At 44.4% G+C, this 18,398-nt stretch overlaps 1 protein-coding gene across 1 annotated transcript in view; it reads left to right on the top strand.

The window, feature by feature from the left end:
• The first annotated feature begins 4,335 nt into the window (after positions 1-4,335).
• CD109 (CD109 molecule) overlaps positions 4,336-18,398 on the top strand; it is an 81,426-nt gene continuing 67,363 nt past the window's right edge. Inside the window, exons 1-2 of the mRNA XM_027454990.3 lie at positions 4,336-4,957; positions 5,313-5,473. Coding sequence (XP_027310791.3) covers positions 4,899-4,957; positions 5,313-5,473 — 220 coding nt within the window. The 5' untranslated portion in view covers positions 4,336-4,898. The remainder of the gene's footprint in view (positions 4,958-5,312; positions 5,474-18,398) is intronic.

The following is an 18,398-nucleotide window of genomic DNA, read 5'->3' as shown; positions in this document are numbered from 1 at the left end:
CTCATTTGTAGATTTGCTCATCAGAATTCCACATTTTCCATTGTGTAATTTTATCATTCCTTCTTTAATTCCCCATCTTTCTGTATCTCTTTTCTAAAAGTGAATCTCTCAAAACCTCGTGAAGTCTTAGCCCTCATACCCTTATACATTTGATGCATTTCCTAAAAGAAAGAGCTTTATTTTTTTGTCGTATTTCAAAGCACACATTGACTATGATGCGATAATACAATGTTTACAGCTTTGATCACATTTTTGATGCATGTGATTAAAATGTATCCAAGCATTTTAATAAGATAAATATAATGAAAATATAAACATAATTCTAAGAGAACAGGATCTTTTTATGCTATATTAACAATGAAGAAGCTTCTCTTCTATTTGGATATTCTCTCTGCTTGTTTGTTCTCATACCAATCTTTGAAAAACAGAAAATCTGATATCTTCAAACAGGCCTTGATCCAAAGGTTATAAAAAATAATATCTATATTAACTTACATATTTATATTATATAATATTCATATAATATATGTTTGATTCATTGAATTCTCAGTTTGGACACTTATGTTATAGTTATGTATTCTGGAGGTAACAATGTATTTCAACTACTTGTCTTGACTCCCTTTTTAGACATTCAACAGAAGCTGGTACTTGTAGGATGGGATTCACTTGGTTAATTTAGAAGCCACTTTTAAATGTCTCTCATTCAAATGTAGGTATCATAACGGGTCACATAAACATAGTCTGAAGAGCGCCTACTTCTCTCCATTGACTATTCATTGTATTTAAATAACAAGTTGTAGACAATAGAGTCCACATTTGACCAGGTGAATCCTACCCTCTATGCCTGGAGTAACAGTTCAAGTTGGCAGTGGATTTACAAATGTCAGTATTTATCAAGAGAGATGTCTTCAGGTACTAGGAATCAAGATACTAATTGCAGTGCAGACCAGTTTTTCATGAAACTCCACCCTGATAGCTCTGGGCAAGTTTCAGTGCATGGCACGCCCTTCGTCAGTGTAGCATAAAACATTTTGACACTTTCCATCATCAGAGCCTGCATCAGAAGTGTTATTACTGAGCACTTCTGTGAGAGCTTTATATCCTATGCTCCTGCCAGTGCTTTCCAGCAAATGCAAATTCTTCAGGCTTACATCTAAGCAAGGAATGTGCCCTCCTAATACCATGGAATGATCTTCCACCTACCTATTTGTGGTATTCATTATGATTTTTGCTCACTTGCTGTGAGTGATAAAACAGACTTTTGCATCCTTCCTAGTTCTGTGAGTTGCTGAAACACAGTTTCTTTTAGGACCTCATCCAAAGCCTACTGAGAGTAATTAAAAGATTTATCCATCACCTAAATGAGCTCTGTTTCAGGCCTTGAGTTCAGTGATGCATAAGGCCACTGGCTAAGATTTTGAAAAGATAAAATATTGTGCTGGAAGAGATGATAGTGATCTTCTAGTTCAAATTTCCACATAGCAGAGCCCTTCAGATTTCCTTGAATTTGTCTCATTTCATGGAAGCATGCTTTGTTTGCACCAAAATGCCTGCTGAATCCAGCTGTATGTCTGACCAGCCAAATTCACTGGCTAATGCTAAAACCAGGATGGGGCATTGACCATTCAAGCCCTTGCTGCTGTAATTCCCCAGTATTTTAAGGACTGTAGCAGTTAGGTTTTTGCCTTTACCAAACAGTACTGTTTTCTTCATGTGATATTGGAGAAAAACAGACCTCGCTGTGGATGTGTTTATTTCCAGCCAGCCTGCACACAATTTGTAGTGTTTTGTAGGTGCCGCGATCCTTCTTATTTACCAAGGCAGAAGCTGCTTTCTAGACCCATTCAGGAATCATTCCAGTTTACTGTACTTACATAAACACATTTTTATTTAGCATATTCCTGGGCCACAACTCAAAGGTGTGATTTCAGCTTGTACTGATACGTATATTCAAGTTAGATTTAAGCTAAATCACACAGGAGCAGACAACAGCATAATTGTGAGCTGCCTGAGAATGTAGCCAGTGCTGTAGATGAGTTTTGCAGATTTATAAGCTCTGTTTGTCAGGGAACACAAAAGATTAGCAAAATTAGAGAGATTAATGTTGTTAGAAGTGAAATTTTCATTATGGTGACATATCACAGATCAGTAAAACTTGAGTCTCATAATGCTTACTTAATTCCAAAATGTGAAAATGAACAGAGAAGGATTTTTCAGCTTGCTTTCCTGGTTGGCATGCTGAACACAATGACAACCTGTTTTACCCTCCCAAATTGTGTCTCCAGAGTATCCACTTCACTGGCTTGGAGCAGTTGAAGGTTATTAAGACCTTTCATGCTAGGTTATATGCTTTCAAAATTATTCCTAATATGCAGAAGTCTGGTCCAAAACAGCTTTTCCTCACATGGTGCTCTCAATAAGTTGCTGTGCAGTTCCCTGCTTCCAGTTCTGTGCACAAATTACTCTCCCAGGTGTTTGTCAGAGCCAGGCATTTAAAACCTCATTTAGCCCCGAGACATTGCCAAATGGTTGCTTCCATGGTCTTGAAAATGATGTGTATTTGGGCTAAGGTATTTTGTTTAGCTGAAGACAGATATCCCAGCAATTTAATAAGAGTAATCATTTTTGTCTGCCTGTTCTGAGCAGACTGATTTTTTTTTTTTTTTTCAGCTGAGGATGTTTTGTACTGTACCACAGAAGCCAGTGGGTATGCAAAAGCTTTTCAAATCTAGGCATCCCTATGTTAAAATTTGACCAATTTATTGCAAACTCAAGTGCCGCTTGTTTTTGTTTGAGTTACGAGTCTGAGCTAGATCAAACTAATTAGTGGCATGTAACTGCATAACAAGAGCCTAGCGTACACAGCCGTAAATGGAAACAAGCAGATTAACAGAGTGCAGGGGGATGGGACAGTCCTGTAATCAGTAAGGCTGTGTGATAAATTACATTTACCTGAAGTACAAGTCAGGACCGACTGAACACGTAGTTTAATACTTACTGAGCATGAACAGGGTACTGGCTCAGCCCAATGCTCTCTAAGTATGATTATTTTCCAATTTCTCTGGAGTCATTGTTATTTTTTCTGCAGTTGTCAGTGAGAGAGTGTATGCAGAGGAAGCCTGAGATACGTGTTGTAATTATAACGTACACTCTCTATAGGGCTGAAGGTGGCTTAAAATCTCCTTATTTTATCTTGTATCTGCTCACACTCCACACTTTCCTGTTTACCCATCTACATACTGTGCTGATAGCCTTCGGTGGGGCTGTGTGACATGATTCCACCAGAGGGAACTCCAGGTAGGATTAGGATGGGATTGAAGGGATACATCCAAGGAAGTCAGAGCTTCAGAGATCTCCAAGTAGTGGGATGGTCCAGAATTTATTTAGCCTCTCTGAGTGCCTGGAAGTACCTGTAAGAAATGGAGCTTGACTGTTGTTGTGGGATGGCATCAAGCATATAATTTCTGTTTATCCATATCTTAATGGAGTTAAATTTATTCAGCACAGATGAAGTTGTAAGATTAATAATCCTTTTATTCTCTTACTTCCTACTGTAGGATTTCTTTATTAATATTTTAGTAGAATAAGAGATCAAATACATTTGCAAAAAGTATATTTAAATAACTAGCCCTTGGGAAAAAAATGTGGCTCCACAATACTGTTGCACAACTGGGCAAAATCTGTGTCATTTGCAAGCGTTTTCATTAATGGACTTTCAGGCCACATCCATACTAATGAATCCAACAGTGCCAGCAAATGTTCTTGGGACTGGAAGTTCATTGTCTCAGCCTCAAGCTGTCCTTGGCACGGTTGTGCTCTGGCCAGCCAGTGCTCTCCTGCAAAATCCCTTGTACTGCTGTGGAGCTGTCCTTGGAAGGATGTTTCCATGTGGCCACCCTCTTTTGGAGACTGAGAGAACTACCCAGCGTGGGCAGGTAAGGTGGAGTGACGGCTGGTCCTGGTGCCAGAGACTGGCAACGTGTGTGCTCTCGGTGGCTTGACCACCGCAGGTGGGAAACCTACTCGTAAGCACGTTTCCCACCATCCCCATGAAAGGCAGAGCCGGGGACCGTTCCTCTTCCCTGCCTGTTTCTCAGGAGCAGGGAGTTAAGGACTGACAAACAACAAGAGCAAACATCTCCCAAACCCTGCCTCGGCACGCACCTTTCCCAGGCGTGGAGCTGCCAGGGCCGACCTCCCCAGCACCAGCCACGCTTGCGGTGCCGCCAGCCCTCCGGGGCCTACAGAGGCGGCACCCGTGGAAGCGAAGAAAACCAAAGTGAGCGATGTTGGAAGGCTGCATGGCCGCCCGAGAGACTGTTAGAGCGGGGCGTGTGCGTGTGCTCATGGTGCTTGCTGCTCACGTGTGATTTCCCTAAGAACAAAACACGAAGAGAGGTTTCTCCCTGGGACTACAGGTGCGGTGCGTGTGACACGGGGAGTGCCAGGCGGCACTTCTGACGCCTCCTTCTGAATCTCTGAACGCCAGAGAGGCTGCAGATGAATCACTGTGAGCCGTGCCTAGCCCACACAGTTATCACAACATCCCACGGCAGCTGGAGCTCACCCGAGCTTCTCCTGCGCCCGACAGCGCCTTGAGACCCGACTTCACTTTGCAGCCAGCGGGCGCAGCCCCCAGCGCCCCACCAGCCCCGGCTCCCCCGAGCCCTGCGCCCCCGGAGCCCCGGCTCCAGCCCCGGGGAGCCGCCGCCGCCCGGGCGGGGGCTGCAGGCGGGGCCGAGCCCCCCGGTGCCGGCCTCGGGACCGCCCCCGGGGCCGCTCCTGCGGCTGCCGCCGCCGCCGCCGCCGCCGGGCCGTGAGTCAGGCCGGGGCCGGGCGGCCTCTCCCCGCCCTCCGCGCCCGGCCAGGCGCCTCCCGGGCAGCTCGGACGGAGCGACATGGCGCGGAGCCGCCTCCTCCTCCTCATCTGCCTCCTCTGCGGCTCCGCCGAGGCCGGGTACGTGGGGCCGGGGGGCAGGCGGGGAGCCGGCCGGCGGTGGGGACCCCGGGGGTGCCCCGGAGGCATCGCTCCCCCCCCTTCCCTCCCGGCCGCGGCTCGGGAGGGAGGAGGGCTGGGGGCTACACCGCGCTCCCCGCCCTTTCTCCCTCTGCCCGGTTGGTTTTTCCAAGCCAAATGCATTGGGACGGGTTGCCCGGGGAGGTGGTGGAGTCACCGTCCCTGGGGATGTTCAAGGAAAGGCTGGACGTGGTGCTTAGGGAAAGGGTTTGGTGGGTGACGCTGGTGGTAGGGGGGTGGTTGGAGCAGGTGATCTTGGAGGTGCTTTCCAGCCTTAATGGTTCTGTGATTCCAGACCCAGGTTCCTGGTGATGGTCCCCTGGAACATCAGACCCGGAGCAAACATGACCATCGGGGTGGCTCTGCTGCCGGGCAGCCCGCCGCAGGTCACCGTGAGGGGAGAGGTGACCAGAGACAACAAGACCATCCTGAGCAGGGAAATGGTCTTTGAGAAAGGTAGGGTAGCGGTGCTGTCCTCTTCCACTTCTTCTACAAAGTATCACAGCTCCTAAATGGTACTAACATGCAGACTTTTTGTGTTACCTAGTGGGGTGCTGTAATGGGAAGGCAGTCGTGTGCGCTGCTGGCTGTGTGTGCAGGTGGATAATGAGGGGTTTGTGTGGGTGTCCCAACTCATTGTAAACTGTAGAAACAGTCAGATGTTGGTGAAGTGTTGTGGGATCTCTGAGGTGCCCAAAGGCACTCTGGTCAGTGTCATCAGGCCACCAAAGACGATGGTGAAGAAGCCACCTGTCTCACCGAAAGACTTGCTGTTAAGGTGCAAGCTAGGAGCATGTGAAAGGATGGTAAGTGTGGAACAATTTGATAGAGCATCTGGGCACAGCTGCTGCTGGTGCCCTAAGAAAAGGAGAACCTGAATTCAAGAAGAAAGCGGGGGTCACCTTCAAATGCTGTCACTTGGAAGCTTCTTGTGGTTGTGGAATTAAAAAAATTTAAGGCTCAAGAACTGAATTGTGGGTCAGCTTGGGGGACTGAAGCTAAGTAAACCCAAGAGCAGCCTGATCTAGTTTTATGCCCCCGTTGTGGTGTTAGGGGACATTGTTGCAGGTCTGAGTAGTTGGAGGACTGAGATATCCTGGTCACTGCTGCTTTTTGGAAACTCCTGCTGTGAACGGAAGCATAAAAATGTATCCCCTGAGAACAGCCCTCACAGGAAAGAAAATCTTTTGTCTGGATAAGCCAGCTTTCAAAGTGCTCTTAGTATGAAGCAATATAAATGACACCCATTTTATTTGCCAAAACTGGAGCTGGGACAGGATGAGGTCCTAGAAAAATCTACACTGCTATAGTGAACTTTCTCCTTGTTGCTGCCAACTAGTATTTCAATTAAGGAATTAGTTAATGCAGATGCTTTAATTGTAAGCATCACACCTCCATTTCAAAGGCTTCAAAGAGAGCCTACCTCTCTTGACAGTCTGTGTAGAAGTCTGAAGCTTTCTATATGCCTGCCTAGCTTATGGAATGATGCTTGAAAACGGAGTTGCTGATGTTAGAGGAAAGGGTAGATGAACAGTAAGAGGCATAGCACTGTATCAGACAGAGGAAAGAGTATATAGAATCATAGAATCTTTTAGGTTGGAAAAGACCTCTAAGATCATCAAGTCCAACCGTTAATGTTGCACTGCCAAATCTACCACTGAGCCATGTCCCTAAGCACCACAGCTACGCGTCTTTGGAATACCTCCAGGGATGGTGACTCACCCACTCCCCTGGGCAGCCAGTTCTAATGCTTCACAACCCTTTCAGTGAAGAAATTTTTCCTAATATCTAACCTAAACCTCCCCTGGAGCAACTTAAGGCCATTTCCTCTTGTTGTATCACTTGGTGCTTGGGAGAACAGGCTGATCCCTGCCTCACTATAGTCTCGTTTAAGGTAAATGTAGAGTGCAATAAGGTCTTCCCTGAGCTTCCTTTTCTCCAGGCTAAACAACCCCAGCTCCCTCAGCTGCTCTTTGTAAGACTTGTTCTCTAGACCCTTCACCAGCTTTGTTGCCCTTGTTTGGAGACACTCCAGCACCTCAATGTCCTTCTGGCTGACAGGGGTCTAAAACTGAACGTAGTATTCAAGATGTGGCAAGTGTGTTACTTAAAGTGCATATACTGATTATGCTTACTGTTAATCCTTAACATTCTATGTAATTTTTAAATATATATATATATAATTTGAAGAATGGAACACCAAAAAAAAATGGTACTGAGCATACAGTGTATTTCTGCTTGTGAAAAAAAAATTGTATGTGAACATCCATTCTTTAGAAGTCAAGTGATATAATTTGTTAGTCATTTTTTCTCTGTGAACAAGTATGTAAGCAGAACTGTTAAGGGTCAGGAGCAAGGGAACTGCCCTGTAACAGAGGATGTGGTGTTGAGGGTGTGTATCCTCAGATGCTACAGGATCAATTGTGAATAGAGTTACTGAGAGGGAAAGCATTCTGTCCAAATAAGACTTTAAATCTTTAGCTTGTTTTCTGAAGAATAAAATGATCTTAAGGTAAAATGTGTAGCAATAGAGCTGTAGTTATGCTAGTCTGAGAATTTAACTGAAGCAAGGCCTGGGGAGGTTTTATTAGGCCAGCTGCTGCAGTTGAAGGCAAAAATCCAAATATCTCCAGGCACACAGAATCTTCTTTAAATGACATCACTGCTGCATATATTAGTGCCCAGAAAATGTTGCTTTATCTGTCATTTAGGCCTGTTAGGTTACACAGAGTGGCTGATACAGAGGTATTAGTATTCCTGTGGTGCACATGAGCTTGGGAAGTGTTTTTACCACGTGTCTGTTCAAAATAAGGATTAAAGGAGGCAGGGTGTACCTACAGTTCTTGACTGCGGTAAATATCCAGGCAGCTGTGACTGCTTGCCTGCCTTGGTTAGAGCACATCATTCAGTGACTGTGTTGCCAAAGGTGGCTGAATTGTGCTCTGTATTTTTCCTTGCGGGGCAGCAGCAAAAGCAGGTGGCTTACTGCTTTGAAAAACCTATCTAAAATAGTTTTATTTTGTTGAACACTTTTTTAGGCAGACGGCTTCCCTGGTTTGGTGTGCAAACATTTGTGCTGGTGGAACCGAGATGGTTCAGAGTTGGGAATTAAAGGCTGAAGACAACTTTTTTTATTTGTTTAATCTTGCAGGCTGAGCTCAGCCAAGTACCAAAGCATGAGAGCTTTTAAGTACCTGTCTGACAAAGTGCATCTGTGGTTGCTTAAAGGATGTGCTCTGGTCCTCTAGCAGCAGCTTAGCGTGGTGCATGTGATTGTGTTTAAATTTCTGAGTTAGTTCCATAAAACAATCTTGTTGAATGAGAGGCACAGCTATTTTCTTCTTCATATAACATAACTCTTGCCTTGCTTTACATTAAAAATAGAGTGCTTAATGGTTGATCAAACAATCACTGGTTTAACATCACAGGAAGGGGACTTTTCATTTTTGAGCAATTTTTGGAAAACTGACCTTTAGAGAAAGACTGCAGGAATGGAGCTTGGTTCATATCCTCTCCCCTGCTTTGCAAGTAACAAAGGGATTACAATTAGTGATTATTTTATACAACACATAAATGATTATTATTATATATACAAAACTTTATATAATTACTTATTATATTTATTAATAAGTGGCAAATTTATATTCCTTGGTCTAAGTGAGGAAGTCTGTGTGTGCATGTGCATTTAAACAAGTGCAGGTACTTAAAGCTCGGCTCTACATAGCAGAATCCAAGCGTAGCAAGGGAGGTAGCTTGAAGACCAGTGTTTTGGTACAGAAATGAAGTTGATTAATTGTAATGAAGAGAGACACACTGAATGTCTGCAAGCCTTGTGTTACTGCTACAGATAAACTCTGTGTAAACAAATGTAGCAAAAATTGTCAGTGTGTAACCAGGAGAGAATAGGCTTCCATTATCTACAGTGGACTCAAGGAAAACACAAAAGCAGTAATTAAAGCTGCTTGTGTGTGCCATGTCAGGCCTTGACACATTTTCTGTGGGGATGCAATATCAGAAAGATCCTCACGCTGATTGAAAATGACTGCAGAAGAAAACAATGGCTTTCATGCAATCCAAGCTGTTGGGTTTTCTGGGTCAACAAATAAAAATGATGGGAATAACAGGCAGGCAAGTTAAATTCTGTGCATGAATGGCTTGATTTTCTGTGATTACAGTGAAGGGTGGTTCTTACCATGCCTATACCAATACCAGTGATTGATCAGTAAAGACGTAATTTGAATTGGCAAGAAGTGTTGACGTGCTAGATTTGCTACCTAGGCATTGCAGTATGTATCAGTGTATGAGAAAACCTTGTACCTTAACTGAGAGATCCTCTGAACAGTCTGCTTTCTTTATTGGTGCTGAAATGATTTGGAAAAAGTAAGTAACATACAAGTTGAAAAAGAACTAATTAAAGAAAGGCTTTCATGTATAATGAGGTGTCATCATTTACCCGACTCCTTGAACAATTTTAATTCTTAAGAGTAAGGTTTGATTAAAGCTGGTACTTAATGCACAATGCAATGTATTTAAGGCATGGTGAGTGAGAAGTACTCCGAGAACTGAAGAAGCAGGTTTAAAATAATTTGGGTTCCCTGTAAATTGCTTGTAAATGTTAATTACTTTGCTCTGTTTTTCTACATTTCTTCTACATTGCAGCAAACTTGTTAACAGAGGGAACTCTGAAGTAGAGCGTGGTAAACACTCAGCCAGGATTTACGAAACATGACAGACTTTGGGAGAATGTCTGTCAAGTACAGACATGTAGTGATCATCCCTATAGACAATGGAAATTCTGCTTTTACCAGCAGGCATGTTTTGCATGCTTAATAATATGGTTCTGACTGTGTTAGTATGTGAAACAGTGAAAAACATGAGTAGTAAAGTAACAGCTAAACGAGAATGAATGGCCTAGGCATGCCAGTCCCTTTTGTTAAGTTGCCTCTGTGCCTTATTTCAGGATGAAATGACTGGCTCATTGGTGACTACAAAATCCATCCTGAAAATGTAGGACTGTGGGGTAAAGGATTTTGCTGACAGTTCAGTGGGACAACTCCTTCCTTTGTAATTCCGCCTGAAAAGCGAAGCAACAAGAGAGCAGGAGCACCATGTTTTCACATGTGTACTCTCCACCTCCAAACATTTGTGAAATACTCCACATGAAAAATAAGTTGTCAAATATTCATCACGCACAGGTAACTGATGCAAAATTGGAGCCAAGGAAAGGTTTTGGGGAAGGAGGTGCTGGAGCTGGATCCAGAGGCAAGGCAGCTAGTAAAGAAGACGGCACTTTCTTATGTGCTTTCATCTTTCTGGAATACATGCAAGAAAAAACACAGGTTTCCATGGCTGTTGTTGAATCCATCTTAGTTTACTGATAACAAACCCATTGCATAGATCGCAGAGAAATGGAAATACCAGTCCCATCCAATTCCTGACAATTGGTTGTGTGGTGTTTGAGGCTTGAGGGAGAGAGTCCTTCTGTGGCTTCATGGGTTTGCCTGAAGTCATTCTGGTCACCACATCCTTCACTGGTACCCAGCCAAGGACAGTGAGGCAGACCAAGTGCTGCAGACTATTTCATGGGAACTTGGGAAGGAAATGGGATGGAATAACTTGGCCATGGCAGGAATGATGGCAGTGGGGAATTTCTTTACGGAGAAGTGAACAGTAACGTGTTAGCGTGCGATTGTCCATTGCATGTGTGAGCTGAAAGGGCTTTACAGCTTTTAGGAAAGGGAGCAAAATGAAACAAAACCCACAAAGTAAAGGCTGTGAATTTGGAAAGAAAGGAAAGTGATGCCAATAAACAATGAGATTTCAGAAACAAGAAGGAAGGGAAGCAGCGGGAGAAATCTCTTGAAGGGTTCGTATTAAAGGGATATGTGCACATTACCCTAACACAGCAGAAGGGTTAAAAATAGAGTGACTAAACACAATCTTAATACTGACCAAAAAATAGCAGAAAAATGAAGAAAAAAAAGTGTGTATAAATTGAAAATGAGATCATATTACAAAGGCGGAGCATAAATGAGTAGCATGGGTAAGAAGGGACAGAACTGGAAAGGTCAAGCCATGAACAGGAAAGAAAGTAAAGGATAATAAGACAGGATTTTTAAATACTGTGTTAGGAAGATTGGCAAAGAACGTGGCTTGTTCCTGGCTAAGATGAGCCGAGCACTGGTGGGCAATGCTGAGGGGCAGATATGCGTTCAGTCTTCACTGAGAGGATCAGCTGTGAGCCAGCCCATAACACAAGGAGCTGCAGTGCACAAGGGCGAGGAAGTAAGGCAGCAAAAGGGGACGAACAGGTCAAAGAGCACTTGGGTGAAGTAGGCTTTTAGGCCCAATATATCTGCAGGATAGGGCCATATCTTTACTTTAGTAAGGTTTTTGACACTGTGTGGTGTGACATTGTGGTAAAACGGCTGGGGGAAGCAGGGACAGCATGGAGCTCTGAAAACGTGCATTTGTGTCTGGTTGAAAAATAATATTGACAAAAGAGGACCAAGTGGTTCACTCTCAAACGGGAATTAGGTTGCCTTGGAACTGCACTGTTCAATAGTACTGACGTGGGTGACAAAAGGAGGAATGTTTCTTAAACTGGTGAGGGGGTGGCGGGGTGCTGGGAAGCAGGATTAGATTTCAAACTCATTTTTGCAGTTTGGTAAATGATTAGTGGAAAAAAACTAGGATGTGACTCAGTAGGGCAGCTATAGTGTTCTGCTCTTGTTGAAGAGTAAAAGAGTGAGAGTTTACTGGGTGAGGAACAAGGTTAGGCAGCAGCAGTCCTCTGAAAAGGGAGTGTGTGTGCTTGGGGTGGCGTGAAGGGACTCTAAGGTGAAAGCTTTCGAGTAATACTGTGGTGCTCAAAAAAAAGAAGGCAAACGCTGTACTAAAATGTATAACAGAAATGTTTTCTGTAAGCTATGAGAAAGTATTCTAGTTATTTTCACAGCTCTAATTAGCCATCCTGGGGAATGTGTTTTTGGGTGCTCTGTGTTTTTGGGTGCTCTTAAAGGAGCATGAACCAAAAATTCCAGAGGAGAGCTGAGAAGATCTCTCAAGGAGACGAGTTCAAACCAGATTGAAGAAGGTGGGCCTTCATGTGAGGTGGAAATAAATTGTGGAGCTTCATATCCTGGGTGTGGTGGATGGAAAATGTGATCGCACAGATTCATGAGACAAAAGTCGAACAAGGGCTGGTCTGGTATAAAGACATTCATTTTGGCTTTTCAGGTCCTGAGCCTTAAATTACATAGGCTGGTGGAGTACCCAAGGAAGGGTAATCGTGTGCTTGTGGTTTTTATGCTTTTCGAGGTCTGTCCTTGACCCTTGCTGGAGACAGGACCTTGAGCTAAATAAACTTTTGGTTTGATTCCTGGGAGTCTCTTTCATGTTCTGGATAACATTTGAGGAGAGATTGGAGGAAGGGGGGTGAATTGTGAGAAGTGACCTATACACATGGTTATTACCCCTCAGGTAGATAGAAGGTAGCCTGAAAGAGAAAGGGGTGGGAGCTGAGAGTGGGTCTTGAAATGGGTCTAGGGTGATGTCTTTAGTGTCTGAGCAAAAAAAAAATAAATCCAAGCTGAAGTGCTGTGCAGTATACAAACACCTGCAGAAGTAGGAAATGGGAAATTCATGGGTTGTATACGGGTGGCTTCTCTTTTCAAATGACTCTCGACTGCACTGGCAGTGGTGCTGGATCCTGTGCTGTCCTTGGCTACTTGTGAAGGCAGAGGTGAGATCCTGTCTGCAGAGTTTGAATAGCTCATGGGAAGAGATGATGCTGGCTCATCCAGATTTACTGCAGTCCAAAGAAGTGTTTGCACAGAAAAAGTGGCCAGAGTGACTGACCCCCTTATCCCCAACTTCTCCATTGTTCTGGAGGTGCAGCTGTGAGGCCCAGATGTTTCTTTTGAAGGGTAAGGGAATTGTATTGCCTTCATTTATTGATGAAAGAAGTCTCTGGTAATATTTTTATATATCTGAATAATTTTGTGGTCTCAGAAAAATGATGTGGGTTTGTCCTCACGGACTCTGAATGCCTTCCAGAAAATGGAAGAAAACCAATGTAAAAACAAACCCTCTTCTTTCACTGCCTCTTAGAGGAAGCTTAAATAGTACTTGAGTGTTTTCTTTTTCAGTGAATGAGTTTGAAAGGTGACCTGACTTTGAAATTTTACTCCAGTTGAAGCAATTAATGGCACGAGGGTGGTAGTAATACCACCAAGCCTCTGGCGTAGACAGGCTTGGCCACAGTTTGTCCTGTTATGATTTCCCTCTGTTTCAAATCAGAGTAAGGACTGCAGCTGTTCTAAATTGCAGCAATAGTGGCTTTGTGTTTATTATCCATTGTGGTGTCCATGAAATAATGATGTCCAACAGTGCCTTGAAAGCCGGGCATGCAGAGGCCCCCGTGTTTGCATATTTGTGTATAATTGCCAAGGGAAGAGTAAATGAATGAGATTAATTTCCCATTTAGTTGCGTAAAGGCTTAAGTCTGAGATTTTTTTGAATTGGCTGCATGCTTTCATAGACTGGGTCTGACATCAACAAAATTTCCTCTGTAATGTTCGAAACTTCTCTTCCTAAGTAGCAGCTGTAAATAGATAATACCCGGGAATGAAGTTGTTTGGATGTGGTAGGCAGCGATAGGTTCAGATACAGGTTCTGGGGGACACCACTAGGCCTCCAAAAAGTAACTTAAAAGAAAAAAAATCATGCTGAAATGGACACAAGTTACTTACATTCCTAACCTGGATGTGCTGGGGTACACTTCTGGCTTTGGGTTATATTTTAATCTCCAGATATATCAAGCCATTTGTGTAACTCTCCAGAGGATTCACAAAGAGCTTCAGTATGCACCACAAGGGGATAGGTGCAGTATTACCAAGAGACTGAGCAGCGTCACCTTTTTCATCCTCAGAGAATAAGTCTGTGATTATCACTGCTGGGGCTGCTGTGCATTCATGTCCTGTTGGCATTTGTGGACCTAAGTTTTTTTTTTTCTTTTTTTTTTTCTGTCTCTGGTTTCTGTGCTTGAGTCCTCTGTAAGGAGCTGTACTGTTTGTGTGTCCACTACGGATATGACCTTCTCTTTTTGTTTCCTGTAGAAAGAAAATAAATTTATTTTACCCCAAGCACCGCTACAGGCTGGGCGATAAGTGGTTGGAAAGCTGCCTGGCAGCGAAGGACCTGGGAGTATTGGTGGATAGTCGGCTGAATATGAGCCAGCAGTGTGCTCAGGTGGCCAAGAAGGCCAACAGCATCCTGGCTTGTATAAGAAGCAGTGTGGCCAGCAGGGCTAGGGAAGTGATTGTCCCCTGTACTCATCTCTGGTGAGGCCGCACCTCGAGTACTGTGTTCAGTTTTGGGCCCCTTGCTACAAGAAGGACATGGAGGTGCTTGAGCGGGTCCAGAGAAGGGCGACAAAGCTGGTGAGGGGCCTGGAGAACAAGTCCTACGAGGAGCGGCTGAGGGAGCTGGGCTTGTTCAGCCTGGAGAAGAGGAGGCTCAGGGGTGACCTTATATCTCTCTATAGGTACATTAAAGGAGGCTGTAGTGAAGTGGGGGTTGGTCTATTCTCCCATGTGCCTGGCAACAGGACGAGGGGGAATGGGCTTAAGTTGCGCCAGGGGAGGTTTAGGTTGGATGTTAGGAAGAACTTCTTTACCTAAAGGGTTGTTAGACATTGGAACAGGCTGCACAGGGAAGTGGTGGAGTCACCATCCCTGGAATTCTTTAAAAGACATTTAGATGTAGAGCTTAGGGATATGGTTTAGTGGAGGACTGGTTAGTGTTAGGTCAGAGGTTGGACTCGATGATCTTGGAGGTCTCTTCCAACCTAGATGATTCTGTGTGATATGGAGTGTGCGTGACAAAAAGTCCGTGGATGGCTCTTATAGGCTGGTCTCAGGAAAGAGTTGAAAGGAGCCTGTATTTGTGGTTCAGTGCCTGGGATGGTAGCTGTAAGAAGCCCTTTGACTAAAGAGATGATTTAGTTTTAGAAATATGAAGCTGTTCCCTTTTTCCTACCCAGCGTGCAGTGTTTCAGATAAACCGCAGAGGGTTTTAAGTATTGTGTTCTTGCAGCTGGCCTCTCTGACCGCTCGTCTGAAAGTGATAATAATAGTGGCATCTACTGAGATGGCTGGTTTATGTCAGAAAACTGAGCAGAGAGTTAGATATCTGAATTAGGCTCTAAGTGTAGAAAGAAATGAGAAGAGCCTGCCTGTCTGCCCTGAATGTCTGTCCTGATGTCCACCAGCAATCCGTAATGCATCTGTTTGAGTGTGGTGTTGTACCTCCGTCTAATGCCTGACCCAAATTTAGCCATAATTTAACAGCAGTGGCTCAGTCTGTGTATTTTGGGCTGCTTGTGTAACTAACCAGTGATAATTTTGGTGCTAATTTAGGGTAATAGATGAGGTGTATAACACATTTAAGGAAACCTGGAAACTCAACAGGTTTGTAGGCCTTCTTTTATGAACCAAAAAAGATTTTTCACTCCCTAGGCAGTTTAGCTCTTGGTAGTTATACTTCTTTCTTTCTTCAGAAAAGAGAAGAAAAATAGGAAGAAAAATTTGGAAGGACATTGAAGAGCATTTTTTATTTCTCTGATGTTAAAATGATTTTTTTGAAATAGACTCCTTGGGAGAAAAAAAATCCGTTTACCACTGTAAAGAAACTGCTGTTCTGTAAACGATTCCTAAGCTTGGGTATGTGAACACGGCTGCCAGAAGAAGACCATGACATCATTTCAGTAAATCAGTGCGGAGTGGTTCCAGTTATATTCCTGCATTCCCTGGCAGGACTAAGAAGAAACAAGGATGTAGGTAGAAAAGGTTAAGTGAAAAGTCTGTTTGCAGCAATAGATACCTGCTAAATAAGCTAGGATGTAGGGTAAAGACCGGAATTTATACAAATGAGTTGCTGGCTTAACTGCTGTTGTGCTCATTTATATTGGCATGAGTTGTAGTTGATTATGCCAAGTCATAAAGTCACTTTTCTGGAACCACAATCCTTTTTTGGGAGTGGAAGCTGAAACAGAAGTGTTTATGTCTGTATAGATATAACTGGGGCCAGGCTGCGTGGCAGAGAGCAGATTGGGATATCTGTAGGGCATGTAACCTCAGACCACAAGCTCTGTCAGGTGATTTAGGGGAAATGCTGCGTAGTGCTGAGATTATTTGGAACAAATCACTGAGAACATACATCTGTCATCTTTTGCAAAACCCCTCTGAAGGCATACATAAATAGGCCCAGTGCTGATATTGCCAGCTCAGGAACAGGTAGCATAAGTTTTTTGGGTTTTGGCCAGGCCAATCAGATGGGAAGAATGTAAGATGCTGTTGTTTGTGTGGATCAAAGATGATCTAGTCTGAACCGCCTGACCACTTCAGAGCTAAACAGAAGTTAAAGCATATTCCTGAGCGTATTGCCAAATGTCTCTTGAATACTGACAGGCACAGGACATCCACCACCTCGTCAGATGGGCTTTTCCAGTGTCTGACTCACCCTCATGGTAAAGAAACTTTCCCTAATGTCCAGTCCAAAATTCCCCTGGTATAACTTTGTGCCATTCCCTCATGCTCTACCTATCTGCTTTGCTAAAAGGACTATTAGACCTGTGAAAATGTTATGGTGGCAACTTGTTAAAAAGAATTTGATTCCCACTGCCGTTCATGCTGGTGACATCTCACTGCTCTGCAGTCTTCTTTTATTCTTCTGTGGGATTGTCCTAAATGCCAAGGACTTTGAGAAAAGGAGGCTGGACAATGTGGGTGTTGTTTCCGTAGTATTTCTGTATATTTCTTCAGTGCAGTATTTATTGAATATACCACAAGTTTCAGGAGTTGTGTGTGTGTGAAGTGATTTTATAGAATCACAGAATCACAAAGGTTGGTAAAGACCTTCAAGATCATCTGGTCCAGCCAACCCCCTACCACCAATGTCACCCACTAAACCATGTCCCTAAGCACCATGTCCAACCTTTCCTTGAACACCCCCAGGGACGGTGACTCCACCTCCTCCCTGGGCAACCTGTCCCAGTGCCTGACTGCTCTTTCTGAAAAATGTCACCTTGTTTCCAACCTAAACCTCCCCTTGTGCATCCTGAGGCCATTCCCTCTAGTCCTATCTCTGTGAGAAGAGGCTGACCCCCAGCTCCCCATCCCTTCCTTTCAGGTAGCTGCAGAGAGCAATGAGGTCTCCCCTGAGCCTCCTCTTCCCCAGACTAAACAACCCCAGTTCCCTCAGCTGCTCCTCACAGGACTTGTGCACCAGGCCCTTCACCAGCTTTGTAGCCATTTTGTGAGTGATGAGGAAGGAGGCCTTCTCTTGAAATGTCATGTGACTTTTTTTCTCTTTCTTTTGCTTCTCCCTTCTACTTTCCTCAGGATTAGTCTGGCATGGACTCCTGAATTTTTCCTGCCTCCCTCTTCATCTAGGGCATGGCTCCCACATGGGAGTTGTCTTTAGCAAAGCCCACACAGCAGCAGAGACCTGTGCTTGCTCCAGGTCTTTCTCTCCATGGCGTGTGGCAGTGGTGCCGGTTATTGCTCTGCTGCAGAGAGCAGAGGTGGAGAGCCAGGAGGAAGCGTCCTCTGCTCTGTGGTGCTCAGTGCAGGTGGAGTAATCGTAGTGGGCTCCTTGCTAAGCCTATTTCTATGCCTGGACTTAGCCACCTGCAATTGCTGGGAGCTGTATTTAATGCCTGAAGTCGGCCCTCACGGGGATGTGCTGAAGGAGGGAGATAGTGTCCAGTTCCTTGGTGACAGGGGTCCCAGCAGGGCAAAGCTGCCTGCTAGCGGTTGGACCGTGGTTAGCTCCTAAAAACATGGGAATGCTGTACCATTAAATATAACTGAAATTCATTGAGCGGATGGAAAAATGTGGTGCATTTCAGCAATTCAGCAGTGACATAAAGGAAATGTTTTGCCTGCTGCTCTCGCTTGAGGATGTCTGTAGCCACCTCTGGGCGCAGCTGAGTGGAGCTGCGGGAGGTGGCTCAGAAGCTCTGAGAACATGGGAAAATCTTGCAGGACAGGGAGACTCGCTACAACACCAAAGAGTTCCCGACCTGCCAAGGCTACTCGATTCCTAACAAAATAATTACGTAGTGGCATGAACTGGGAGATTACCTAATGCCCCAGAGCCTGTTGTATGATTTTTCACTGGCTGGGAATGAGACAATGCTCTGGGCTTTATCACGGGAGCCAGACAGCTTCCTAACACAGCTTTCTTCAGGAGGTAAATGCTTTCTGAGTCGCACAGAGGGGAAAGGGCTGTGATTTAACTCTCCTTCCTCCCTGGCAGTTTCCCCATCTGCATCATGGCTGTACTTTAGTTGTTATCAGGAGATGGATGCAAGCAG

This window comes from Anas platyrhynchos, chromosome 3 (assembly GCF_047663525.1).
Source record: "Anas platyrhynchos isolate ZD024472 breed Pekin duck chromosome 3, IASCAAS_PekinDuck_T2T, whole genome shotgun sequence".
NCBI lineage: Eukaryota > Metazoa > Chordata > Aves > Anseriformes > Anatidae > Anas > Anas platyrhynchos.
Note: the sequence above shows the minus strand (reverse complement) of the source record. Positions and strands in the feature narration are given on the sequence as shown.